Below are 23,867 nucleotides of genomic sequence, written 5' to 3'. Positions count from 1 at the left end.
AATTCCATGACATAACAGACTATGATCAAAACAGTCATTCTTCTACATTCTCTAATTGCGTTAACTTTTTGTAAATTAAATAATGGTGAAGCTTAATAATTCATCAGTTTGCTACGGACCCCCTGGAGGTCCCCGGACCCCACATTGAGAACCACTGGGCTAGAGGACATAACTGTATGTGGGATACTTGAGCTGAGTGTGGCTCTCAATCAAATCAAATCAAAAATGTTGCATCATCCATCTGCCATTTGTTCTGCAACACTCTGCATTATACTCATTTCAATACAGCGGAGATGGATTTATTATTACATTCAAGACCCCCCCCCCCCACACACACACACACACACACACACGTTTCCCAGTGGGGACAATGAAGTTCTCTCTTACAATAAAACTTTACACTGGCACACATGCATTTTCCACACATTTTGAGGAACCCAGACTTATTTTTTTTTATGAGGTGCACAGTTTCTGGCAGTGTCCTAAGAGTCTGCATGAAATACAAAATGATCTCATAATTTCAACAGGAAGAAGTCCATGTTTTGAAAGGCATTTTATTACCGGACTGTGTACAGACCTTGTGTATAATCATCAATTGTAGCAATTCTTTAGAAAGCATTTTACATTTATCATAAGAAAGTTATTGAAAAGTCCAAATGCAGCAGAGCAATCAGGTTTCTCGTGTACGTCCGTTGATCCCAATTCAAATCCAACTCAAATCAACCAATGTCTGTGTAGCCCTCCTCATTAAAGGGGTTACTCCGGCACAGGAAATGGCTGTGATGAAACTTCAATTCTTGGTTATAGAGAGCCATCTAGTGGTAGCTGGGAGACAGAAACCATAGCAACAGTAGAGCGCCACTCCTTCCAGCAAAATGAATACAATTGCGTTGGTTTATGGCTTAACAAAGACAAAAACACGCAAAAACAATCTCTTCGAATTTTTTTTTTTTCCAAATCGCCTGTGCCTTTAGAATTAGTGTGAAAATTAAAATAGAAAATAAAAATCTATGTTACAGTCCAATATTTTACTATAACATTTCACAAATACTCCATCTATATAAACATTGACAGGAACACACAATATAAACCATTTGTGTCCTGCAAAAACCTTTTATCTCCAGTTCTACCGTTTTATATCATTACATATATTATTATTATTATTATTGTTATTATTATTTTTTACTGAAATTGTTTTATGACTCTAGTACCAGGATTAGTGACATTGTAAAATGTAGGATATAAGATATATAATGGGAATTTATGAGATTAATTAACCCCTTCTTCCAATTGCTGGAGTATTTTTTTTTTTTTGGAAATTCAAGGTCTCTGCAGCACACTGTATGAAGAAAGGCAAAAACCAAAAGGATTTTGCAACACACAGCACAAAAACAAAAATCATTCCAATATTCCGTTATAATAGTCTCCTGAAGACCAAAGTATAGCAAACTTAGCTTTTCTTTCTTCTTTAACTTTTCAGTATACAGTACTATCAACAAGAGAGATGTTCCAAAAAGCAGAATCGATTCCAAAAATAATACACTGAAATAATTGTCTTGTGTTTTTGAGTTCAAAAGGAAGAGGATAGCTATCTTTGCTGCTATTACATGCATTAACCCGTATTCATCTGACTTCTCCGGAAGCCTTGTAATTGAGGATTAGCTATCTGATAACATCTTTTGTATATAATGAAAATTATATCTTTTAAAAGCGAGTTATCTCACTCAATGGATATCTTTTATGTGACACTGTTTGTACTGAAGGACTGCAGAAGAAACAGTGCATTTCTACATTTAACGCCAGAGTTCAAATAAGAAATAATAACAAATATAGGAAAAATACAAACATAATGCAAAACAAGTTCCCGGCCTTAATAAAGATCCTTCTTTTTTGTGTTTTTTTTAAACAAATCACTGGTAAACATCCTTCCTATTTTCTTGCAGGAAAAAAAAAAAAAATCCCAAACCAGCCTTTACCCAGGCAGGGGATGTGGGGGTGGGGGGTGGGGTGGGGGGGGGGGTCGGGGGGGTCGGGTGGGGAAAGGGGTATGATTGGAAGAAAGGGGACAAGGAGGCAAACTCTTTTAGCTCGTTTCCAGCTTGGCCATCTCCTGCACATAGATCCCTATGCTCTCGCTGTCAAACAGCACAAAGTAGACGGTCTTGATGGTGGAAGACATGGTGGCCACAAAGTAGCTGGAGATGGCCTTCAGGATCAGCTGGGCAGCCGTCTGCTTGGGGAAGCCATTCCTGAGAGAGAGTACACAATACAAGTACATGGGACACTTTTGTGAAATGATGTCAAAAACTGGAGACACTTTTTCAGAGGTACAGCTTCTCTGGAGCAGACATAATTTAATTGGTAAACCTTAATGGGTGGAGCCAAAGAACCACAATTTTTTTAGAGCGCAAGTTAGCTAACTTGCAAACTTTAATGGCAAAGAAGAAAAACATAGCAATCTTTTGTTAATTCTAGGTAACTAGATAATGTGTAAAATGGCATATTGACTCTCTTTCTATATAGCACAATAAGAGTCCTCGGAAAACAAACAAAAACAAACAAAAAAACAAAACAATAAATTAAGTCTTTTCATTTGGGGAAGTCTTTACTGGGAAACGAGCAAACGGATAGTTATTATGGCAAAGTTCATATTGCATAGCACTCGCTATATTTGCTTTACACAGTATGTAGACAAAAAAAGATATAAACAAATTAATCACAGTGGATAATGAAATTTTAACATCCATAGCCATATGATGTGTCCAATCATATGGCATTCTACTGGGATTTAATTTCATAATGTTCCTTCCAAGTTTACTGAAAATGCCTACTACAACTGACTATAGTATACAAGCGATATGAAGATGTATCTTGAAAACAATGAAAAAAAAATTGGACAGTAATGGTTTCATAAATATTACCAAAGCGATTTAATAACGTACTGGAATCAATAGAACCATAAGACCATGTTTTGTTGCTTTGTTACTGAAGCCGTTCCAAAGCTGTAGTTCATGTTTCCAGATGTAAAACATTTCCTTTCATTTAGAGCGGCAGCGGGTAGATTGATAATTAGCGATTCAATGCTTCACATAATCACATTACTCTCAGCAGATAATTATATTGTACAATGTCAATCTGAAGAGTGTGTAGGAGGCTTGTTGTTAAGGAGAGAATACTGCAGGGAATACTATAAACTGTACAAGGCCATGCAGGTAGTGTCTAATTTCTCTACTTTCATTCTGTCTACTGATTTTATTTTTGCTATTTTTCTTTTTTAGTTTTATGTGAAGCACTTTGTAAGTCTGTTATTGATAAGTGCTATACAAATAAACGTTCTTCTTCTCCCTCGTATAATATTCTACTATATGTCAGGCCTGGATGTTTGAGTATATATGTGTGTGTGTGTGTGTGTTTGTGTGTGTGTTTTCCATACCTCCCACTACCAATGGAGGGGAAGGCCACCGACTTGAGTTTCTTCTCGTCGGCCAAGGCCAGGCAGTTCTTCACCGTCTTGTCCAGCATCTCCTCACACTTGTCGGAGCCCCAGCCTGGACTGTTACAGTGGATGACGTACTTAGCAGGCAAACCGTAGCCAGAGGTCAACACAGCTGAGGGATGGAGAGAAGAAGAACGGTTAGAGAAGAGGAGAAACACAAGGAGAGAAAACAGGTGAGGGAGGAGGGAGAAGGGGATAGAGAAAGTGAACAGAGGGAGAGAGTAAATAAGGATGGAGACAGAGAGCAGAGAAGGAAGGAGGGAAGAAAGCGGAGAAACTGACTTGAATAAAAGAAAGGTTAGACGAAAGAAATGGTGAAAAAGTAAAGGTAGAAAAGGAAGCTGGGAAGTGAGAATGAGAGGATTACTAGCATTCTTTTCAGCATCACAAGTTGCATTCTCTGTAAATACACAGAAAAGCAAGGTTAAGTGGGGAAAAACATGCTATTATTGTACACACTCGTTCCCCGCTTGCAGATTCCTACATTAATCGGGTATTTGTGAGATCTTCAGTGAACCAAATCAAAACACCTACCTTGAACTGTTGCCACAGTCTACAAGCTGTAAAATCGTCAATATTCATCACTTTGTAATGTTAAAAGGCATAAATTGAGGCTGGAAGCATCTGTAGCGAGTTAGCTTCAATAAACTGGATGACGTATATCTAAAGATGTAATTTTAAGACCAAATATCGCTAGAATAAACTAGTGTGAAAACATGTGGGGTCGTTGTCCCCTTTTAAACACTCCGAGCAAACATTTTGACGTTGAATAGATGTTGATGCAACAGTCTGCACCAATGTTGAAATCCAGTGTAAATATACTGTAGCGTATTAGTTAAAACGACGTCTGTAGTAGTTCAGCTGCTACCTGCATCGTTTTGTGAAATCGGGACCTTAAATATCTTACTGATATCAGTTCAAAAGAGCTTCCAAAGCTGTTACGATGATTTTTTTACCATGCCAAAATATTATACTCTGACAAATTTTGTGTATGTTTTGTTTGGGTTGATGAACATGGCGGCCGTCCTGCACGTCGCCGTTGTTGGCTGGATTTCTATTCATCACATCCACTAAAAACAATTTGATTAACCAGTTTTGTCAGAACTGAAAAGCCAGCAGTTGCATTGGGACGACCCGAGCTGCTGAAAGAACACTTTGCTTTGTGGAAAGAAGAAAAAAAAAAAGTAGGAAAACTCCAAGAGCTTAATACGGTTTGACCAGGGTATTATACAGAGGTGGGCTGGAGAAATCACTTCTCCAGACAGCTGGAGAGGAGAGGAGAGGAGAGGAGAGGAGAGGAGAGGAGAGGAGAGGAGAGGAGACTATTTCTGGACGTATTTGAAAAACATGGTTGGTCTCTGGAGTTCAAACATCTAGTTTCGTCTTCCATCAAACCGCCTGCTGTAAGACACTGTAACTCAGCCAAAGCCCTTGACGCTGTGAAGTGAGAAAGCCTCCAGTCATAGTTCATTAGCCCACAGCTAGCGTGTGACTGGACCGGACTGGATAACAGACTCAAAGTCGAGGACAAAGCTGATTTCCAGATGGCACAGAGAGATGGAGAGACTTCAGACAGGAGAGTGAGAGCTAGTCAGACCGCATGTGTGATCTTGTCGTGAGGAAAGTGTGTAGACGATGATTACCGTTTTCATGACTGCCTGCAAAGTTCAAGCTGTTTTATGGTTTGGAAGAGAGGAACAGCATGTAAATGTATTGGAGTGAGGAACAGTATGTAAACGTTCTGGAGTGAGGATGTAGAACAGAACAGAACAGAACAGAACAGAACAGAAGAAAACAAAGCAGAAACTCCATCTTTAAAAGTGGTAATCTGCAAGTTCCTCGTTTCAAATTTGCACTCATTGCTGTGGTGTTTTTTGTCTTATAAATGAGCCATGTTTTGCAAAGTACACTAAAGCTCTCTCAACCTGCTTTTTGAAATATTAATAAAAAAATGTATTCAACTACTATGTTTGACTTGATAAGCACTTTATCTCACTTTCCCGGCACCTGCTCAGCCTTGAAAGTGGGAAGCCTGCTTGCAAAGTAAGGTTGAACAAGTACTTTTTTTTTTTTTTTTAAACACACTGAAGAACTTATTCGACAACTGTTTTGAACCAGGTCTGGTCAGGATGGCGATTTGGCGCTCAAGCCGATCCAGATCCCCAGAATCCCTGACAGGCTCTGCATGGCTTGGTGTTCAGTCACCTGGTAATCTACTTATGAGCTCCACACAGAGAGCTGGATTAGGATGCGGAGTTAACTTGGCTGAGTGTGAGAGAGAGGGGATGGTATGTGGGATGTGGGGTGTGGGGGTGATGAATAATGAGAGAGACAGAGAACGAGTGAGAAAGAGAGAAAGAGAGGGATGATGAGTGAGAAGGAACAGACAGAGTGGGTGAATGAGACACAGAGAGTGAAAGATTCAAGTGTGAGAGCATGTGTGCGTGATAAAAGTGTGAGTGTACCTGTGCGAGAGGGGGATAAAATCAGTAGGGTTTGACCAATACAGTTTTTGAGGGTCGATGCCTATACTTTTAGACTGAAGTTTTCTACAGAAGACATTTTATGCCTAAATTAAATGTCTTTAAATTAGATTTTCATGCCATTACAAGTATTCTGTGCATCTGTTGGACCTTGCAGTCAGTCTAAGATATATTCTGAAGACATTTTAACTTTTTTTTAGTTGTGCGCACCATTTCCTGGTCTTTATTCAGTATTATTTCCCCACCAGAATTTTATTCTTGGCAGGATGTGCGTGATAAAAGTGTGAGTGTACCTGTGCGAGAGGGGGATAAAATCAGTAGGGTTTGACCAATACAGTTTTTGAGGGTCGATGCCTATACTTTTAGACTGAAGTTTTCTACAGAAGACATTTTATGCCTAAATTAAATGTCTTTAAATTAGATTTTCATGCCATTACAAGTATTCTGTGCATCTGTTGGACCTTGCAGTCAGTCTAAGATATATTCTGAAGACATTTTAACTTTTTTTTAGTTGTGCGCACCATTTCCTGGTCTTTATTCAGTATTATTTCCCCACCAGAATTTTATTCTTGGCAGGATGGAAAAGGATGACAAAACTCTGGGATACATTTGGTCTTAAATGAGGAATCAATTTACATAAGCATAATTGAACAATTAAATGAGTAACTAAAATGTGCAAAGAAAGTATCATTTAATGACGGAGGTACCTCCATCATATTGAAGGTGAACGACACTGACTGGCTGATATCCAATACTTAATCAAAGGCCAATATTGTCCTGCTATATTGGTACAAGCCTAACAATTAGTGAATGAAAGGGAGACAGAGTGGGAAATGAGTGGGTGAAAAAGACAGAGGGAGGGAGTGAAAGGGTGTGTGTGTGTGTGTGAGAGGGGCTCTGTGAAACCTGTGTGTTGATGAAGTGCATGTCCACTCTGCATAAGAGCTTATCCTTACGACAGTGTTCTGACATCATGTGCTGCATGTGGAAGGAGCGGCCAAAATGACCAAGCCCTGTCCTAGCTGTGTTTGTATGTGTGTGTGTGTGTGTGTGGTCAGAGATTTACAGGACACACTGACATCACTGTCATATGAGCTGGGTGGTGCAACCAGTGTGCTTGAGTGTATCAATATGCACTTTCCAAATCATTTAATGACTACAATGGAAATAAGTCATACCAGTTTATTATCGCTTTGGGCTGTGCCTAACCCTACGTTGAGACAGAATGTAAAAAGAAATTAGAAGCAGTGCGAATGCATGGAAAGTCAATGGAAGGAGATGAACGCAACTTCGCTCTAGAGGCTTGAATTGAGGTGAAGAGGCATTCATTCTAGTTCCATTTTTTCAACTTGAGAGGAAAATTCATCTGATGCAGCAAAGCAAAAGTCAATCCGCTTCAAGCAGAACTCTGTAGATTTCTCCCCCCACCTAGTATTTACAGCAGGACAAATGTCTATTGCATATTTATGACCAATAACACAAAAAAAATGACCTCTGCACAAAAGGTTTAGAAAAAGCAACATTGGTTGAGGTGGATAATAATATTCCACCATGTAAACTTACCGCCAGCCACCTCTAGAGGGCCGTTTTTCTTCTTGAGCTCCTGTATCGCTTCAGTGAACTCCTTCCCTCCCTTCTTTTCCAGAGCGCCACCTGTAGGTGGAAGAGAGGACTGGGGTGATTAAATCCCCATGTACTGTAGACAGACAGACAGACAGACAGACAGACAGGCAGAGAGAGAGGAGGGGCGATGGTCATGCAGGCAGACATGAAGACAGACAGGTAGGCAAGCAGACAACGATGCTGCAACTCATTTCACCTGGCCGCTCTCTGAATCTGAGCATCCGCCTCCCACACAGCATTAAGGCGGGTAAGAGTTATTTCATTTAAGTCTCACATACAAAGCATACAAAGCATGCAAAGCTGGTATTCTCCAAATGACTCATTCTGAGTCAGTTAAACTACTGTATTAAAGCCTCAGTCCCTAACTGCTTCCCTCTGTCTTCCCATACTGGCTCTTTCACCCTCAAATTAAATTACAAGAGTTTCTGATTCAAACACTGACAGTACAAGACAGCTAAAGATGAGCCTCATATTTCTTGAGGCTATAAAAGCTTTGTTTACATTGTTTTCATAAACATTTAAAGTAAAACAGACTCTTTAAGAATCTAAATGAATATATCTAAAGTTTCTAAAATGTATGTGGCCGAATGAAATGCGGTTTGGGGCGCTGGGAAAGCAAATTTAACTATGCTCTCTTCCTGTTTATTTTAATTGCAAAAGGAAATCACTCCACATTGATCACACTGTTTCAAATTTATTTATCAAAGCTAAAGAGGGAAGCCACACAGAAGACCAGAGAGGAGGTAGATGATCCGAGTCCAGCAGAGCCAAAAATATGAGTGTTCTGGCTACAATAACATGAAAAACAAGCAGGCAAGAAAAACACAATAATTACAGTTAATGTCAGCCTTTAAAAGAAAAGTTAGTAAAAACCGGCTCTTCCAATTATTTCAAGCAACAGAGTAATAGCCAATCCAAACAAACAAATATAACATAATGAATCTGGTCTTTGTAGTGCAACAGCTTGCTGTATAGTAATTAGTGGTTAAAAAAACATTTATTGTCATTAAAAGAAAACTTCTCAATGACATATGCACATTGATCAACCCTCAAGAATTTGAATCTGAACCCTCAAGAAATAAATTTGTCTCGTTTGCGATAGAAACATGGTGGACATTCTCATTAACTAGCTGAACAGACAGCACAGTCAGGGGGATTGGGGTTGCAAGAAACAAAGCGGCTCCCAGATTGCCCACATTGCAGTCGAGTGAAACAAAGCAACAAGCAGCGTGGTTTCCCGATTACAGAAATGCCGTTATGTGTACCTCATATTTCAGTTAGGACTGCGTCTTCCACATGACTACCAACAGTTCAACAGTTTGGAATTAATAGTTGGAGAGCATGAAATGTTTAAATAGTAACTAAACCCTAGTCCACTTTTGTGGGTTTGCTTCTATCTAGTGGTTAAAAGCAAGCTATTGCAATTGCCATCTTCTATTGGCTGATCTTTGGTGCCATATACTCATGGTACTGTATGGTGCTTTGGATGACAGTTTCCACCAAATGGCATAAATATCACAATGGAGCATGTAAGTGTAGTGGGGTAACGGGTTCAATACCCGCCTTCACCATTAGAGGTTCCCATGTATTGCAAGTCACTCTACTGTATATCAAACAGCATCAGTCAAAATGTAAAAATAGAAAATGCAATGCTGTTGTGACTTTTGTCCATTGACTACAATGCAGGCTATCTGGGATATACAGAGGGAGAAAACACAGGCAGTCGTGGTCTCGGTGGTGTCAATGGTTCCTTTACCTACTTCACCACCTGTATAGAGGGAGGAGTTGGTCGGGTGAACGACAGCGTCGCTATCCACGATGGAAATGTCGGCTTGGACAACTTGCAACTACAGACAACGACAACGACAACAACAGGCAAACAACATGGTGGTAAAGACACAGTGAGTGATGTAACAAGATGGGGGAAAGACGAGAAGAAGAAGAGAAACAAAAAAAAGAATGAAAGAGAAAGAGAGGAAGTAAAGAGATAGAGAGGTGAACGCGCTCCTTATTGGCTGATGACGTCACAGGAAAAAAGGAGGCAACTGGGAACATGGCGGGTCAGATTATCCAATTACGAAGCAGGATTGCACAGAAAGCCAGACTAACTTTCATGGAACTAATCAAACTACCATGAATTTTTTGTTGATACTCTTCAATAAAAAAAGAGTGCATAGCCCAATATTCACATTTTATTTTTACAGATACAAATTAGGACATCAAGACAACCACATTTTTTCAGTTGTCTGGCTAATTGCATAATCCTGTATTCTGGAAAAGCGCCCATGAGCATTAAGAAGAACCGGGAATTTTATGATCACACTCCAGGCCACCAACCTTACAGTACGGCTGCAGTGAGCAGCTAACGGATTTGCATGTCAGTTTTCTGGCTGCCATGGTGAATTATTGTTCTATTTCAATGTGTCTCTGGAGCAGCAACAAGGCAAATGCCTGTACGTTTATTGTACTTTGTCAATTAAAGTGATTCAGAAGGCTTCACCTGGCCCAGATATCTCATAAACATGCCATGCAATTAATTTGACTTTTGCTTTAATGCCTATCCAAAGCATTATGAGATCTGGTAGCCAACTGTAAGGGGGCAACCTGGAGTGTACCTTAAAATATCTATATGATAGGCAGAGCTGCTCTGAGGGGCTTTGATAAAATCCTTGAATGTCTCCACAGAAACCCTTGTTCTACTACCAAGAGTTATATATTATTTATGATATTCCATTGATCCTCAAGATAAAATTAGTCTTTCTGCTGCCCCTCCACTAAGAGGTCAGAGGGCAGGCTCAGCCACAGAGCAGGCCAGTCACCTGGGACCCTCACCATGTATTCATACTGCGAGCAACGGAAGTCCATTTATTTCCTGCAGAGCTGAGTGACCGGGGAAACTCAAGACAATGTGTGGACAGTCAACAAGTTTGTCGGCTGAGAAAAGTTGGCCACGGCTGAACTTTTCGCAGTCATCTGCCATCGAAAGCCAGTGAGATTTCCATGGTTCCTTGATTCCCTACTGATGTGATTTTGTTTCGTGAGCAATAGTTCCGCCTAGTGCAAAATGGACATTCAAAGCTTCCCAGTTCCCTAAAACTTGTATTTTAAAGATGGCAGCGTCAATGTCTAAAAAACAATGCTTGGAGAACGGTTGCGTCCTTCATTGGGGTCGATGATGAACTCTGACGTAATTTGAGTTTTTTCTGTATATTTACGATTAATGCTATCTAATTAGCGCTCGCTCGCTAGCTAGCGATGTTGACTTGACGTAACATTGTAGCTGCAGACCGCTACATAGATGTAATCAGATTCTCTCGCACCACTCACAATCAGTCAGAACAGAGCGACACATCAACCAAGTTGCTCGCAGTGTGAACAAGCAGTCACTTTAGAAGACTGCTAATCAATTTCATTATCCAGCAAGATTTGTTGGTACACCTCTGTAAGTTTTTGCATCTAATTTATTGCAGATTTAACTTAGGAGAGGTCGTCAAGTTGTTGAGCTTTCAAGGATTTTTTTTTTCCCCAAAACCCCACCAAGACCAGAGGGGGGGTAGGGGGGGAGGGGGGGCTCACCTAGATCATCTTTAAGTTCAAGTTCAGCATTGGTGGGGTTGATGACCCCCTCCACGTCAAAGCCAGCCAAGTTACTGACCTCGCTGTGGATAAGGTTGAGCTGCGGAGGGGGAGGAGGCAGGGAGAGCGAGGGGGGGGGGGGGGGGGGGGGGGGGCATGCCGAGGAGGGAGGGGGAGGGGGGGCAAGAAGGAAGGAGGGAGGAAGCAAAGCCATTAAAAAAAGATTCACACCACAACTTAAAGGGATACCTTGACTTTTGGTCTATTACAAAACTGGACACTCAGCCTACCTGCTCTACAGTTGCGACCATACTGACTACCAAGCTGCTTGAATGAACATAGTGACTGAATGCTGAACGTACCTGAGTGGAGTGATACGTACAATTTACTGTCTGAATATAGAGTGATATGTACAGCCTACTGTCTCTGTGCAGAGTCATATGTACAGTTTAATATCTATTATACAGTATGTCTTGCACTGTTCCTTTAGTCCTGTTGATCACGTCAGTAAACACTGTTACTGTGTACAGCAAGTTGTGTATATGTCTGTGCACCAAGACAAATTCCAGCATATTAATTGTACTTGGTGAATTAGATTTGTCTGATACTAAATTTTAGTTGGCTTATGGCTAGCTGTATCCCACAGTTTCGATAAGGAATGCCAACAATTCTTGGAATTTTATGAAGACTGTAGGACAAATGTGAATGTCTTGACCAAAACAAAAACCTAAAAATTCAAAATGTCAAGGTATCCTTTTAATGGTAAGAATTTCAAATGGACTGGCAACATCCTTGTTAGTATTTCAGAGTTTAAGATTCATTAGTCACCTGTTATCCCAGTTCAATTGATACAACCACTTTTAGACTTGATAAGAAAATGCCAAGATCACCCCAAGACAAAGTGTGGAGCAGAATAGTGATCTTCAGTGTGTGACAGAGATTGAATAATCCATGAGGGAAAATCTAGGGGGAGGGACTGTGCAGTTACAGTAATTAGACTATAAAATAGCAAAATACTCGGTTTTCTATTCATGGGTTCATTTTCCTAACCAGTGGGAGGTTAATTGCATTCATTTGATTCATTATCTTCCATTGATTTCAACAACTATTTGATTGAGTACTGTGCCCTTTTACAACTGGAGAGCATCCAAATACAATAACTGACCCAATTAAATTAGTTCAAGTTGGATTTCAATCTATGTAATCCATCTAGAAATGCGTAAAATATTGTAACATTTTATAGAAATGCCCATAAACCAATACAGTATGTGTTTGAAACATTGCATAATTCAATTTGGATTTCAGGCTTTTAAATCCATATAGAAATGTATAAAGGGCTATAAACGTTTTACAAAAATTCAAGTCAAAAACAAGTTGTATTTGCATACGCAGCAGCATGTGATGTTTTCTGACGTTCCTCAATAAAAATAACAGGTATTCATTGATGAGGAAAGCAAGCAAAGGCTGTTCATCAAAGAATCCAAAACAGGGGTCTGTGTTATTGTGCATTAACCACAAACTCAACCTGTATTATATAAAACTTCTCAGACTATTTAAGCCAAACAATATGGGCTATTCTCCCAATTCCATATGTGTACTAATGCAGCAGCCTTTATTAATTAGCTAGTATTAATTAGCATATTAGTATACCTATTAGTATATTAGATGGTGAATGCACGTTAGACCAAAGTATGCAGTGACATCAGCAGCAAATAAACTCACAATAGGGCACAAAAGCAGATGATTGTTATTACAGCAGGGCCAAAGCCAGGGAGGCTAACAAATCCAAGATACACATGCAGTTCCCATAGCATTCATGGATGTTGCTACTGTACTTTTACAATTCAAACTTAGTACACTGCTCTCTTGTACTGCACTCTAAGCCCTGATTTGAAGTACAGGCAAGTATAGAAGAATTTTTAGGAAGTACAGCATATTGGAAATTTACACTGACTGTACAAAATATCAGAAACACCTGCTCTTCACCTATTCACCTATTAAATCTGTCTCAGTCATGAAGGGGAGATGCAGATCAAAGATAGGAGACAGGTTTTTAAAATGGACTGCACAAAATGAGGTGGAACTCAATATTAGGAAGATGGACCTAAGGCTTACACACTTGTACAGTGTATTACTTTTAAGTGGTTGGCCCCTAGAAGACCTGTGGCGGGGCAAAAAGATATTTGTTTTTGTGTCTTATCAGTAACGTTGTAAGAGGCACAAGGAGAGCAAACTGATTAAACTACAGAGAAACTAAGAAAACTGTGTATATATTCTGAGAGAGATACTGAGCACTGATCTGATCATTACTTTTACTGGACAATACAGGCTCAGACCATTAGATTTGGGGTCCTTAATAAAATATGACGATCATTTTTTTTTCTACAATAGATATCTAAGATCATTATCATTATCATTGAGAAAGACACAAAATTAAGTCTTTAAGACTTTCCTTTGATTTTTTATATATTACACATTGCCCTTGGCATTGCATTTTAGCATGAGGGAATCCTCTGAAAATCTATTTTAGCCTGCATAAGTATCAGTGAATCCCTCAGTAAAAGTAATTCAAGTAGTTAGTACAGGCCTGTCTAGTGTTAGTATAGCAATGAGCTGGTGGAGGGGCTAGTATTGGTGATTTTTTTTTTTAAACCTAATTGTAGCCTGGAATGGGTTATCAATGCATACCTTACTTCAATCAATCAATAACTGACTCAACTCAACTTAGATAGTTAGCTTACACCCGTCTAGGGTTTGTATAGTAGCGAGTTAACAGAAAACTGACCTTTTGACCCAGGAAGAGGCTCTTGGTGGAGAGAACAGTGAAGCTGTCGGCTGGAGTTCCCTCTGTGGTGCTGTCTGCTGACGCCGCCTTGCTCACCTCACCCTGTTTCTGTGGAGACACAACCATCAGTCTCATTATCCATGAGCCAAATGATAGCCGTATGATCATGTGACACTTGATTAATGCGACAGCGACAGAACAGCGGCTCTGGAGCTGGTAGCAGGGCGGTGGTACTCTAGTGCAATCTCAGGTTTGAGTCTGATTTTGAGACTACTTGTGGTCACACATTTGGATAGTCCAATGTTAATACTCAACTTCCTATCACGTGACTATAATGTGTCCCTAAAAAGTCTACTGAGTTTCAAGTGATATTCATAATTGTGTGAAATGTAGTCCATAGATATTCAATGTCTGGGCTAGGGTTAATCTTAGGGTTGGGGTCAATGTTAGAAATAGGGTCAGGGTGAGGGTTACATACTCTGTCGAAATGCACCAATAGGCAAGTGGCACTTTGTTGAACATCTACTTTTTAAATCGCCTGATAGTTGAGTATCACCATGGACTATCCAAATAAAGTGTTACCGTCTTGGTCTCGGCCACTATTGGATGTTGACTCAACTTTTTCCTGCCTAACTAAACTAACTCAAAACTTCTCAAACTTCTATGCAAGGAATTCTATGCAATTCCTAAGCATGGATGAGTTGGATGTTGAAGGTCACAGAGCTTCTGCAGATAGATCTACTGTACATCTCTGTCCATCCGTAATGTTTCTTGCCCATTTTGATCATGGTTTGAATAGGACTCGACTTGCTTTTATTTCAGTCTTAACTTGGTTTTGACCCTCTTTGGACCTGGTCTTGAGCTGAACTTGACTGGATCTGGTTTTGGAATTGACTTGGACTCGACTAAGGTGCTCAAGGACTCTTCAGCAGGGTGGTTGATTGCTGATGAGAGGCTTAAACCCGGGTTTTCCAGTTGCAGGGCGATTTCCCTACTCACCACACCACCCTGCTGCCCATATTTCCCCAGTGTTGTATTTTGTACAATGTTGTATTTAGAGACATATTACTACAACTCAATAGTATTTCACTTTTTGGTATTTCAAGTATTGTCTCAAATAAGGTGTAATGAATTGACTGTTTTTGTTTTTTTTAACTAATCATTTCATTAATTTACCATGACACAAGATGGAACCCCACTGCTGAAATGTTGCCCCCCATTGCTATAAAAAGTTAACAGCAATCAAAATTCATCATCGCTTCTTCTTCAAGAGACATTTTAAATCACAACAAATAATGAAAATGACACTGGGATTAAGTCGAACGATTTGATGAAAACACTGAAAATACATAAATTCAGAGAAATAAATGCAGAACAGCATCAGGTTCGATTCGGCAACAGAATTCATGAATTGCAGAGAAGCAACTATCCATATCTGCAATATGATGCAATCTGTGGTAATTCCTGACTTTCTGAAGTCAATTTGAGCCAATCTGAGCACACTGCATCTCACACTGAGTGTGACAGTAAATTATATCTAAAAAGGTACAAAATCCCCATGAACTCTGAACATGAACTTGACAGAAAAACGAACCAAATTATAAACACAGGGTCCTGGCAGCTAAACAACCTAAAGTGTATACTATGTCATTAGTTTGAATCTGGTTCATGACGTTTGTTGAATGATGCCACTCTTGATTTTACCTGTCACCCTGCACTGCCTACTGTCTGATAAAAGCAGAAATGCCTTAAAATTACGTGAAATAAACGCAAGCTTACATAATGCTGCTCTTAGGCCAGGAACTTTCAAAATAAATCAAATTCCAGTCCCTGTAACTTTAGCAGTTGTGAAGACATGAAGAAATAACTGAATATGAGCATCAGTCCAGACTGCAGTTTGCCCTTGGTTCATTTTGTTATGCCATGCTTCCAAGCAACAGCATTCATCCCATTAATACCCATAAACCCTTGTGTTTTGGGGTTTGGATTACGTTATCACCCCTAGTGAACCGCACCGCAGTTCTCTTGGAAGAGGACCGCGACTCGCATTTTCAAGCATCTTGGTGCTGTTATTTGGTGCCACCCAAGTTTGAATGACGTTGTTCTCACCTGCCCAAATTAACCAAAGGAGTAAACGTTCGAAAAACGTTTGAATAAACCGCTCAAAACATGCCTGTTCAGCTGATGCCATACCTTAGCCTTTCCTCCTCCCTTTTTCCCGCTGAGTTTCTTGGTCACCGGTTTCTTGGCTGACTTGGGTTTCTTTTCGGGGGCGGGTGTGACGGGTGTCTCCAGTTTGCCCTTTGCCCCTCTCTTCTTGGCCAGCAGCTCTGGATGGATGTTGGGCAGGACTCCGCCCGCTGCGATGGTCACTCCTTTCAGCAACTGAGACAGAAGAGACAGAGTAGGAGACTTCAGTTGTCTGGGTCCAGCACAGTCTGGAACAGTGTTCGGTTCCCACTCATATTCATTAATCATCTCTGCCAATGAATTTGGAAGGAGGTTATGTTTTCATGCCTGTCTGTTTGTTAGCAGGATATCTCAAAAAGTAACAAACCAATTTGGTAGACAGATAGCCCTTGGCCCAATTTGAGATAGATTCTGGTGGTGATCCAGATCTGGGATTTCCACCAATAGATGATCATCGTTTTTTTGCCATAACTTTGATGCTGCATTCATGTGCTGGTGGGAAGGTCCAACATCCAGGACTTCCAAGTCAGCTGCTAGACAGTGTTACATTCACATGTTATTTTCTTGGAAAATCAAACCCAGAAGACAAAAATTAGGAAACATAAACCGTCCCGGAGGCTGCAGCTTTGCAAGTTGGAGAATTGTTCAGCATAGGCTTGCGCTCTGCCGAGTGCCTTGTAGTTAAACATGTGACAATTTGAATTTCATGATTTGTGGAACTGGCAGTGGCTTCACTGTTTGACTATACAGGCACTGAGCAATGGGATTGGGCTCACCAATTTGTGGGCTGGACACTGTTAGTCTGTTTTTTTACAGGTACCCACATGAATAAAGCAATTCTTTGTTCCTGGTTCTTGAATAGCATTCAAGGTTGAGGATTGAAATACCATTCATTTAAGTGACTTTTAATTCATTAAAGCAGCCCCCAAAGACAGCTATGCAAAACCAAATAGCAAAATTCAAATGGTTGTGTTGTTAAAGAGTGACTACAAGAGAAAATAAATGATCCATGGAGTTGGATCCAGCCTAGGGGAGAGACACATTCGATCAATAACAAATCCTGACTCGATGTTCCATATAGAGATGCATAAAAAAGCAGAAGCAGTCATGCTTACACTGATGGTTCAATATACTGACTGTGTTACTGTAAAGTAACACAACTTTTAGTAGGAAATCCACTAACTCTGGATCCTTTTTAAGGGGGGGTGAAACCCTAAACTTACTTTTTTCAGCTGTTAATCAATGTTCAGGGCAATTTTCTGATGAAACACATCCATCCATTCATCGCTTAATATTGTCTTCCTGGATTTTATGTGCAAATCTCGGCTTTTTGGCACCAACTAGTGGTGGAAAAAATATTCTTAAAATGATGACGTGTTATCATTTCCTATCCTATTGTCACCCACAACTTTTTCAAAATTGGGGAGTGGGAGGAGAGAGGCATTTTCTGTCCGTTTCATCTCCATTTAAGTAGTGGATCAGGAAACTCAGGGCATATTGAACTAATGAATACAAAGTGCCTGCTAGTGTCCAGTTTACATGAATGAAGACTGTCTAAAATTATGTTTTTAGATCTCTGTACAACAACTGACCTGGTTCAGCTCCTCATCGTTAGCGATGGCCAGCAGGATGTGTCGCGGCGTGACGCGGCCCTTCTTGTTGTCCCTGGCTGCATTACCTGCCAACTCCAGGATCTCAGCTATAGAAAAAAATATATATAAGATGATTTCATCAATAACTGTTGTAATGCATACAGAGTTCAGAAAATAGTATGACCACAGTATTGAGTTGCACCTCGTTGTGGACAATCCATGTCTTCCAAGGCTTACAAATCTTTTCACACGTTAGCTCCCCTCCCCTTCGTGACTGAAGTCGATTTAATAGGTGAACTCAATTGAGGCTCGTAGCTTTCATGTGGTGCTAATATTTTGTACAGTCAGTGTAGAGTAAGAATGAATTTATACGCATATGAGAACAGAGGGAATCTAATGTCTCCTAATGGATTCGATGTGTAAGTATGCCTTCAAATGTAACCAAGCAACTCTCAAGCAAATACCAGGCAATTAGGTGATAAATGAACTGAGAAACCTCTGGAAATATGGCTTCAAACAAGAGTTCCCTCAGCACTCTCCACAATTGTCATATCTCACTCTTTTTTCCCCACTAGGGACCACACTCGGAATAAGTACAGAATGTCTGCATGTTTCAGAAAGCCAAATTTAAAAGTTTTTGAGACCTTTTTAATGCAATCTGGAACTTAAAACCAATTTAACCACCAAAGTAAACTTAAAAAATATGTCAAAAACAGCCCAATAATGACTGAACATAGCTAATGACAGTGCTAGAACTATAAATGTGCAGTATAAGAAAAAGGACAACAGGAACCTAATTATTTAGGGATATGTCAAACTTTGGTTATTAAAGCATATGCGACGAAAACAAGATGTTTGGCATGTTCTATAAACCCTGTTGTGTATTAATCTTAATTAAAGAGTCATGTGGAACAAACTTACTGCAAACTCTAAGTGCAAATAATGTAATAATGCATAAAAAAATTTGAAATATGAAAATTAAAATGTGCATCCCACAAAACTACACAATTCATGGCATTTGCCTCATTTTGTTCGCCTTACTTTCCACCTCTGCTTTGACTAGATATCACTGAATATAGAGAATCTGTCAATACCTCTAGTTTCATATTTGCATCGAAATGAAACCTAGAAAAAATAAAACTTGAAAAAAAACGACCCTGTCATTACACGGTGATAAAACTGAGACCTCTGAAACTGTACTTAAGACATTTACTACTTTTAAATACCATAATTTTGGATGATTTAAGGCTTTTTCTGGCTTTTTAAAGACCAGCAGACACCCTGAAGTAACTAATGCTCTCAGATCCCTTAACAACTACACAGTCAAAGTGCCCTTGTGAGAAAAGCTGCTCAGCGGCCAACAGTACAAGACTGCAGTTGGACCGCTCAGCTCCCAGGAGTGAGTGAGTGAAAATGAATGAGCGTGAGGCAGGATGCTGCTGAAAAAGCCCACTGAGCACTAGACGTCATTACAACCTTGTGTTTATGCTTAGCTCTCATATAACCCAGGATCTTTTTGGCAATGTATGACTCCGTTTTAGACCAAAATACATTATTACATATTTAAACAATGCATAAACTGTAAATATGAAAAATATGCACCAGAGAAGTACAAGATAATGCTTTATTTTTGTCATTCACCCCAGAAGACGTAGTCTGAGACGTAGACGTAAACCCTATGTAGCCTCATTTTAGCATAGACGTCTATACCCAATTAGACATCTTTTAAATGGCTAATCAACGTAAACTTGCTCAGTGGGAGAGCATGCCACTCTGCAAACTTTCTCTGGATTAAAAAATGTCTTCTATATGTTATCTTCTGTGTTCAAATACGCGCAGATGCAAATATTTTACCCAAAATAAATCCAATCCAGTCTCACCAGTAAGGTACTCCAGGACAGCGGCCATGTAGACAGGCGCTCCCACCCCGATGCGGTACTTGGGCAGGCCCCTCTTGATGTAGCGCAGCATGCGTCCCACGGGGAAGATGACCCCGGCCTTGGTAGACCTGGACGTCTTGGTCGTCTTCTTCTTTCCTCCTCGGCTGGACATGTTGCCGATTCCGCTCCGCTACCAGTGTTAGGATCTGCCGGGACACAGCAAAGAACATCCATGAACACATTTGGATATTACTTTTTTTCCTTCTCAGAATTTTGATCTAATACAGAATGAGCGGCAACTACTGGGTACGTTAAGAGTGACTTTAATCCTTAAAGCTGCACTAGGCAAGATTTTCATGTGAAAATACACCTGTATTACACAATGTGGGTCTTCCATCACCTCTTAACTGGAACGCCATAGACTTGCACGTTTTGCCCAAATTAAATTCTGCTGTCAGGTATGTACAATTATCCACCACAGGAAGTGACATATCTAACTTTAAGAGCAAAATACAATCTGTCTCCTCAACAGTGAGCCACGCTCCGTCCAGAGAAAGCTGGACTCATCAACATTAGATCTTTTCCTCTCTCGTCTCTTTGTTTTCCTTTGGTATAAAAACATCACAAACCGGCCGGTTGGTAAACATTAGCGAGTTTAGTGTGCAGTTTACTGACGTCACCTAACAGGATTTCTGGGTATTGGAAGTTCAAAACTTTCAAACAGTTGCCTCTCGCTGCCATTTGAGGGCCACAAATATGCAAAGTTGCCTAGTACAGCTTTAAACTAAGAAAAAAATGATCTGTAAGACTCTAAAATTATTATATTTCGATGCCTTTCTTTTAATTATGTGAGTAAATTCCTTTCTGTGTGACATTAAGATATGCCATCTACTTTTTTCTAAACAGTATCAGACCAAACTAAATTGAATTCCTCAATAAAAAGTGCAAAAAGACATGTTGCATTCTTATTGTAAGAATCCAACATTTTGAAGCTTTGCTACCCTTCGATACCTTAAATTTGATATAAAAGATTGGTACAGTGCTGATACAGTAGGTATCATATTCTAATGAGCAGCCCTAACTATAATATTACTCCCCAGACTCTTGGGCATGAGACGACAAAATACACTCTTTCAAGATCTCCTGCAGTTCATTCTCTGCTTTCATAAGAAATCCTCTGGATGCAACGACTACCACCTCTGTTTTAAATTTGGATATTACTGTATATAACGTCAGCATTTCTTAACATACACTGCCTCGTGGTCTAGAATGGGTTGTGTATCTATTCCTATTGTTTTACATGTGCTTTAATGAGCCTGGAGTCCCACTAAGTATCTGATGTGAGTCTATTTTTACAGGCACAGTATACATAAATCAATGTTCCTGTGAATGTGTCCATTTCCCTGGTTTTATTTTTCTGCATGAGGTATTCAGATGGCTCTATGAAAGTAGTGTAAAAACCATGTGAAACCAGAGCAGTTTGGCTCTCTGGTAACAGACATAAAACATCAGATAAATAGGAGCCAACGGGACAACCACGAGGAAATTTGGAGAAAAAAAATGATTCTCATAAAACATCAAACAAAGTGTTGTTGTTGTTGACTGACCCAAAGTGGCTGAGGACATGGAATATGTTGCTTTACCCCATGACTCCCATTAATTTAGCATAATGGTGTGATAATTACTCCAGATCCAAGCTATGTAATCCAGTTTCACCTGTTTTTTGTTTTTGTTTGTTTGTTTTTCCAGATTACTCTCAGGCAAAAGAACAATTTGAATATCACATGCGTTTAAGAGGCATGTTGGCATCTGGTCACCGCTCCTATAAGATTCATAAGAACCCAAACAGATATTTTATTAACCTACTCAATTAACAAACAGTGCTGACATCATGGAAATTATTACAGAGTAAGCGCATAGCAATGATTTATTAGGTTAAGCCTTCATAAGAATTCAAGTCAAGCCTATGAATAATTCCATACACCATGTAAAAATGCACTAAAATAAAATCAAATTGTATTGAACCATAGGCCTATACACCAATTAGCTGTATTGGTAATCAATTAGCCCCACGGTAGGCCAGGCTATTTCCTAAACCTGCTTTATTGCCATTCTTGTTGCATCGATTACCCCAACAACCCAATTTTTTCCCCCCCTTTTTGAAAAACACACGCCATGTCACATAGAGCCTAACTGTAGCAATTACAACGTTATTGACCGAGAGATAAAAGCTCGCAGTTTCCCTGCAACATCTGCAGCAGCTCCTCAGCCAGGTGTATAGGTGGGTTAAAACACACACTGGGCATTTCTTCAGCAGCTGGCCACTGACAAGACAAGACTACCATTTCCGCATGTGAACAGCCCGCTAGATGACGCGCACAGGTACATTTACTGTATCTGCACGTCGGCAGAATAAACCCCGCTGTAAACCGAAGCTGTCAGGCGACCTAACGACATTTTCCTGGTCGGTCAGCGAGTTTTCCTCGGGATTAAACCGCGGCAGAGCGGCGGCGGAGCCCCGGCAGCTGCCCGCTCCCTCGGTCTCCGGTCTCGGCCTCCATGCCAGAAAAACACGACATGGCAACCTTAACGGCTCCGTCGGGAAAACGGAGACAGACTCGCGCAACCCGAGGCAACGGAACCCGACCCGACACGACGTTAACCAAACCCGGTGGATTACTTACAGAACAGGGCTCAGCAATATGTCTCCGGTCCTGTGTGGCAGGCAGCCCCCCGGTAACAAGCCTGGGCAGTGTCCTCGACTCCCACAATCCACAGCGAGCTAAATATTGGAGCGAGCCAGCGCTGCCGTTGCCATGTGTGCGGAGCGATGCAACTATTGGAGAGATAAAGCTGCTGTGATCTTTACCCTCAACACACACCTTATACTGTCACGGCCTTCACATTGACTAACTGAGCACATGATATATCAATACTGCTGCCAGATATACTAAGCTTACACCAGGCTACATTCTTCTGAAATGGCCTTTTTTACTGCAGCCTGCAGCCTATCCTGAGTTTATTCATTTGCACAAAATATAACAAAAAGTGGTATGAAGGAGAGAAAAAAAGAAATGTGGTTATTGTGCAGGAGAGGTCAGAAGCCATGTAGGCTTATAAAGAGGCGGGCTTTCCCTGGAATTACAATAATAAAAATGACTGCAATTAGGACATATCACAACATCAGCAGTAACAATAAAAAAAAAAAAAAGTGTGTTTGAGACCAAACATAATAAAATTAAGTAAGTAAATAAATAAATAAATAAAAACAGGGAACAACCAAAATAAGTGACAACAACAACATGAAATTAGTCAAACAAGCAACACAAGCAGCCTACATCATGAATCAGTTGACCTTTCAATCCTAACTTGATTGAATCCAATTGATTTTAAAGGTGTAAGGAATAGCTTCAGCGTGCCAGCAATTGGGCAAACTTCACCTTTATCTCCCTATAATTAACTCCTTTCAAAAGTGTCACTTATTCATTCATCTGTGGTGCTCAGGGCGGCCCCAGCTACAGTATTTGCCTAAGCAACACAAATGCACATACACTAGAAATGGCTCACATTATTAGAGCACGTTTTCATATAGGATTGCAGTGTTGCAGCATAGTTGCCATTGTGTTAATGGCCTCCACCTACTATATGTGCGACACATGGCTGTCAGTTGGGTATGGCAAGGTGTGGCACGTGACATACTTTAGCGTATAAGTAACTCCAAATCTGATCTTGTAGTTTTAAAGTTAGTAGTTATAAAGGAGAGTGAAGATCAAGTAAAAGTTGCAAGACATTTATTTGGAAGCCATAACGTTAAAAAAAGTCACATCAGAGAGGCATTCAGGTCCAATGTTTCCTCTAAGCTGTGCAAAACAGTTTGGTATTCTACTAATAATTTGTCACATTGACACAATAAGAGTAACTTGACAGTCATCAGTCATTGCTCTACTTTGTCCTCGGAAAGTTTAGGTAACTTTGCCACACCTTATGGTTTTAGTGAGTTGACTTCTCTGGTCCAACACGCCCCTTCTTGACTGGATATTGATGTTGGTTTCTGCTCATCTGTAACGCTCCTCCATCTTGGGTCTCCAGCAGCTCAGATCCTAAATCTGTGGACAGGGGTATTGTGATTTCATTTGACTATAGCGGTTGTGATTGAATGATCTTATCTGCATCTTATCTGTATAAACCTTTGGAGTTTGAGTCAAGCCCCATTTGGCTGCTGGTCTGATACAATTTGGGCAC

The 23,867-nt window shown here is 40.2% G+C and overlaps 1 protein-coding gene across 3 annotated transcripts; it reads right to left on the bottom strand.

The window, feature by feature from the left end:
• Positions 1-534: 534 nt before the first annotated feature.
• macroh2a1 (macroH2A.1 histone) lies at positions 535-22,394 on the bottom strand. 3 transcript variants are annotated; one of them, XM_078286438.1, is made up of 9 exons: positions 22,310-22,394; positions 19,626-19,831; positions 17,746-17,852; positions 16,157-16,348; positions 13,964-14,071; positions 11,179-11,278; positions 7,543-7,632; positions 3,434-3,608; positions 535-2,249 (listed from the first exon to the last, which is right to left on the bottom strand). In XM_078286438.1, exons 2-9 carry the CDS (start codon positions 19,795-19,797, stop codon positions 2,084-2,086), a joined length of 1,110 nt encoding a protein of 369 aa, XP_078142564.1. In that variant the 5' UTR covers positions 19,798-19,831; positions 22,310-22,394; the 3' UTR covers positions 535-2,083. The 3 variants fall into 3 exon arrangements, with proteins under 3 accessions (XP_078142564.1, XP_071760993.1, XP_071760994.1); XM_071904892.2 differs by lacking the exon at positions 11,179-11,278 and adding an exon at positions 9,359-9,449; XM_071904893.2 differs by lacking the exon at positions 11,179-11,278 and adding an exon at positions 9,371-9,449.
• Positions 22,395-23,867: the final 1,473 nt, after the last annotated feature.

Source organism: Centroberyx gerrardi, chromosome 11 (assembly GCF_048128805.1).
Source record: "Centroberyx gerrardi isolate f3 chromosome 11, fCenGer3.hap1.cur.20231027, whole genome shotgun sequence".
Classification (NCBI taxonomy): Eukaryota; Metazoa; Chordata; class Actinopteri; order Beryciformes; family Berycidae; genus Centroberyx; species Centroberyx gerrardi.
Note: the sequence above shows the minus strand (reverse complement) of the source record. Positions and strands in the feature narration are given on the sequence as shown.

What these genes read in the sequence shown, in the direction of transcription:
- macroh2a1 (XM_078286438.1), bottom strand. Translation starts at nt 19,797, where the DNA reads ATGTCCAGCCGAGGAGGAAAGAAGAAGACGACCAAGACGTCCAGGTCT. An exon ending in TGTCCTGGAGTACCTTACTG is followed by an intron (nt 17,853 to 19,625) that starts GTGAGACTGGAT and finishes TTTTTTCTATAG; the next exon opens with CTGAGATCCTGGAGTTGGCA. An exon ending in TGAACTTAAAGATGATCTAG is followed by an intron (nt 7,633 to 11,178) that starts GTGAGCCCCCCC and finishes TTCCACCTACAG; the next exon opens with GTGGCGCTCTGGAAAAGAAG.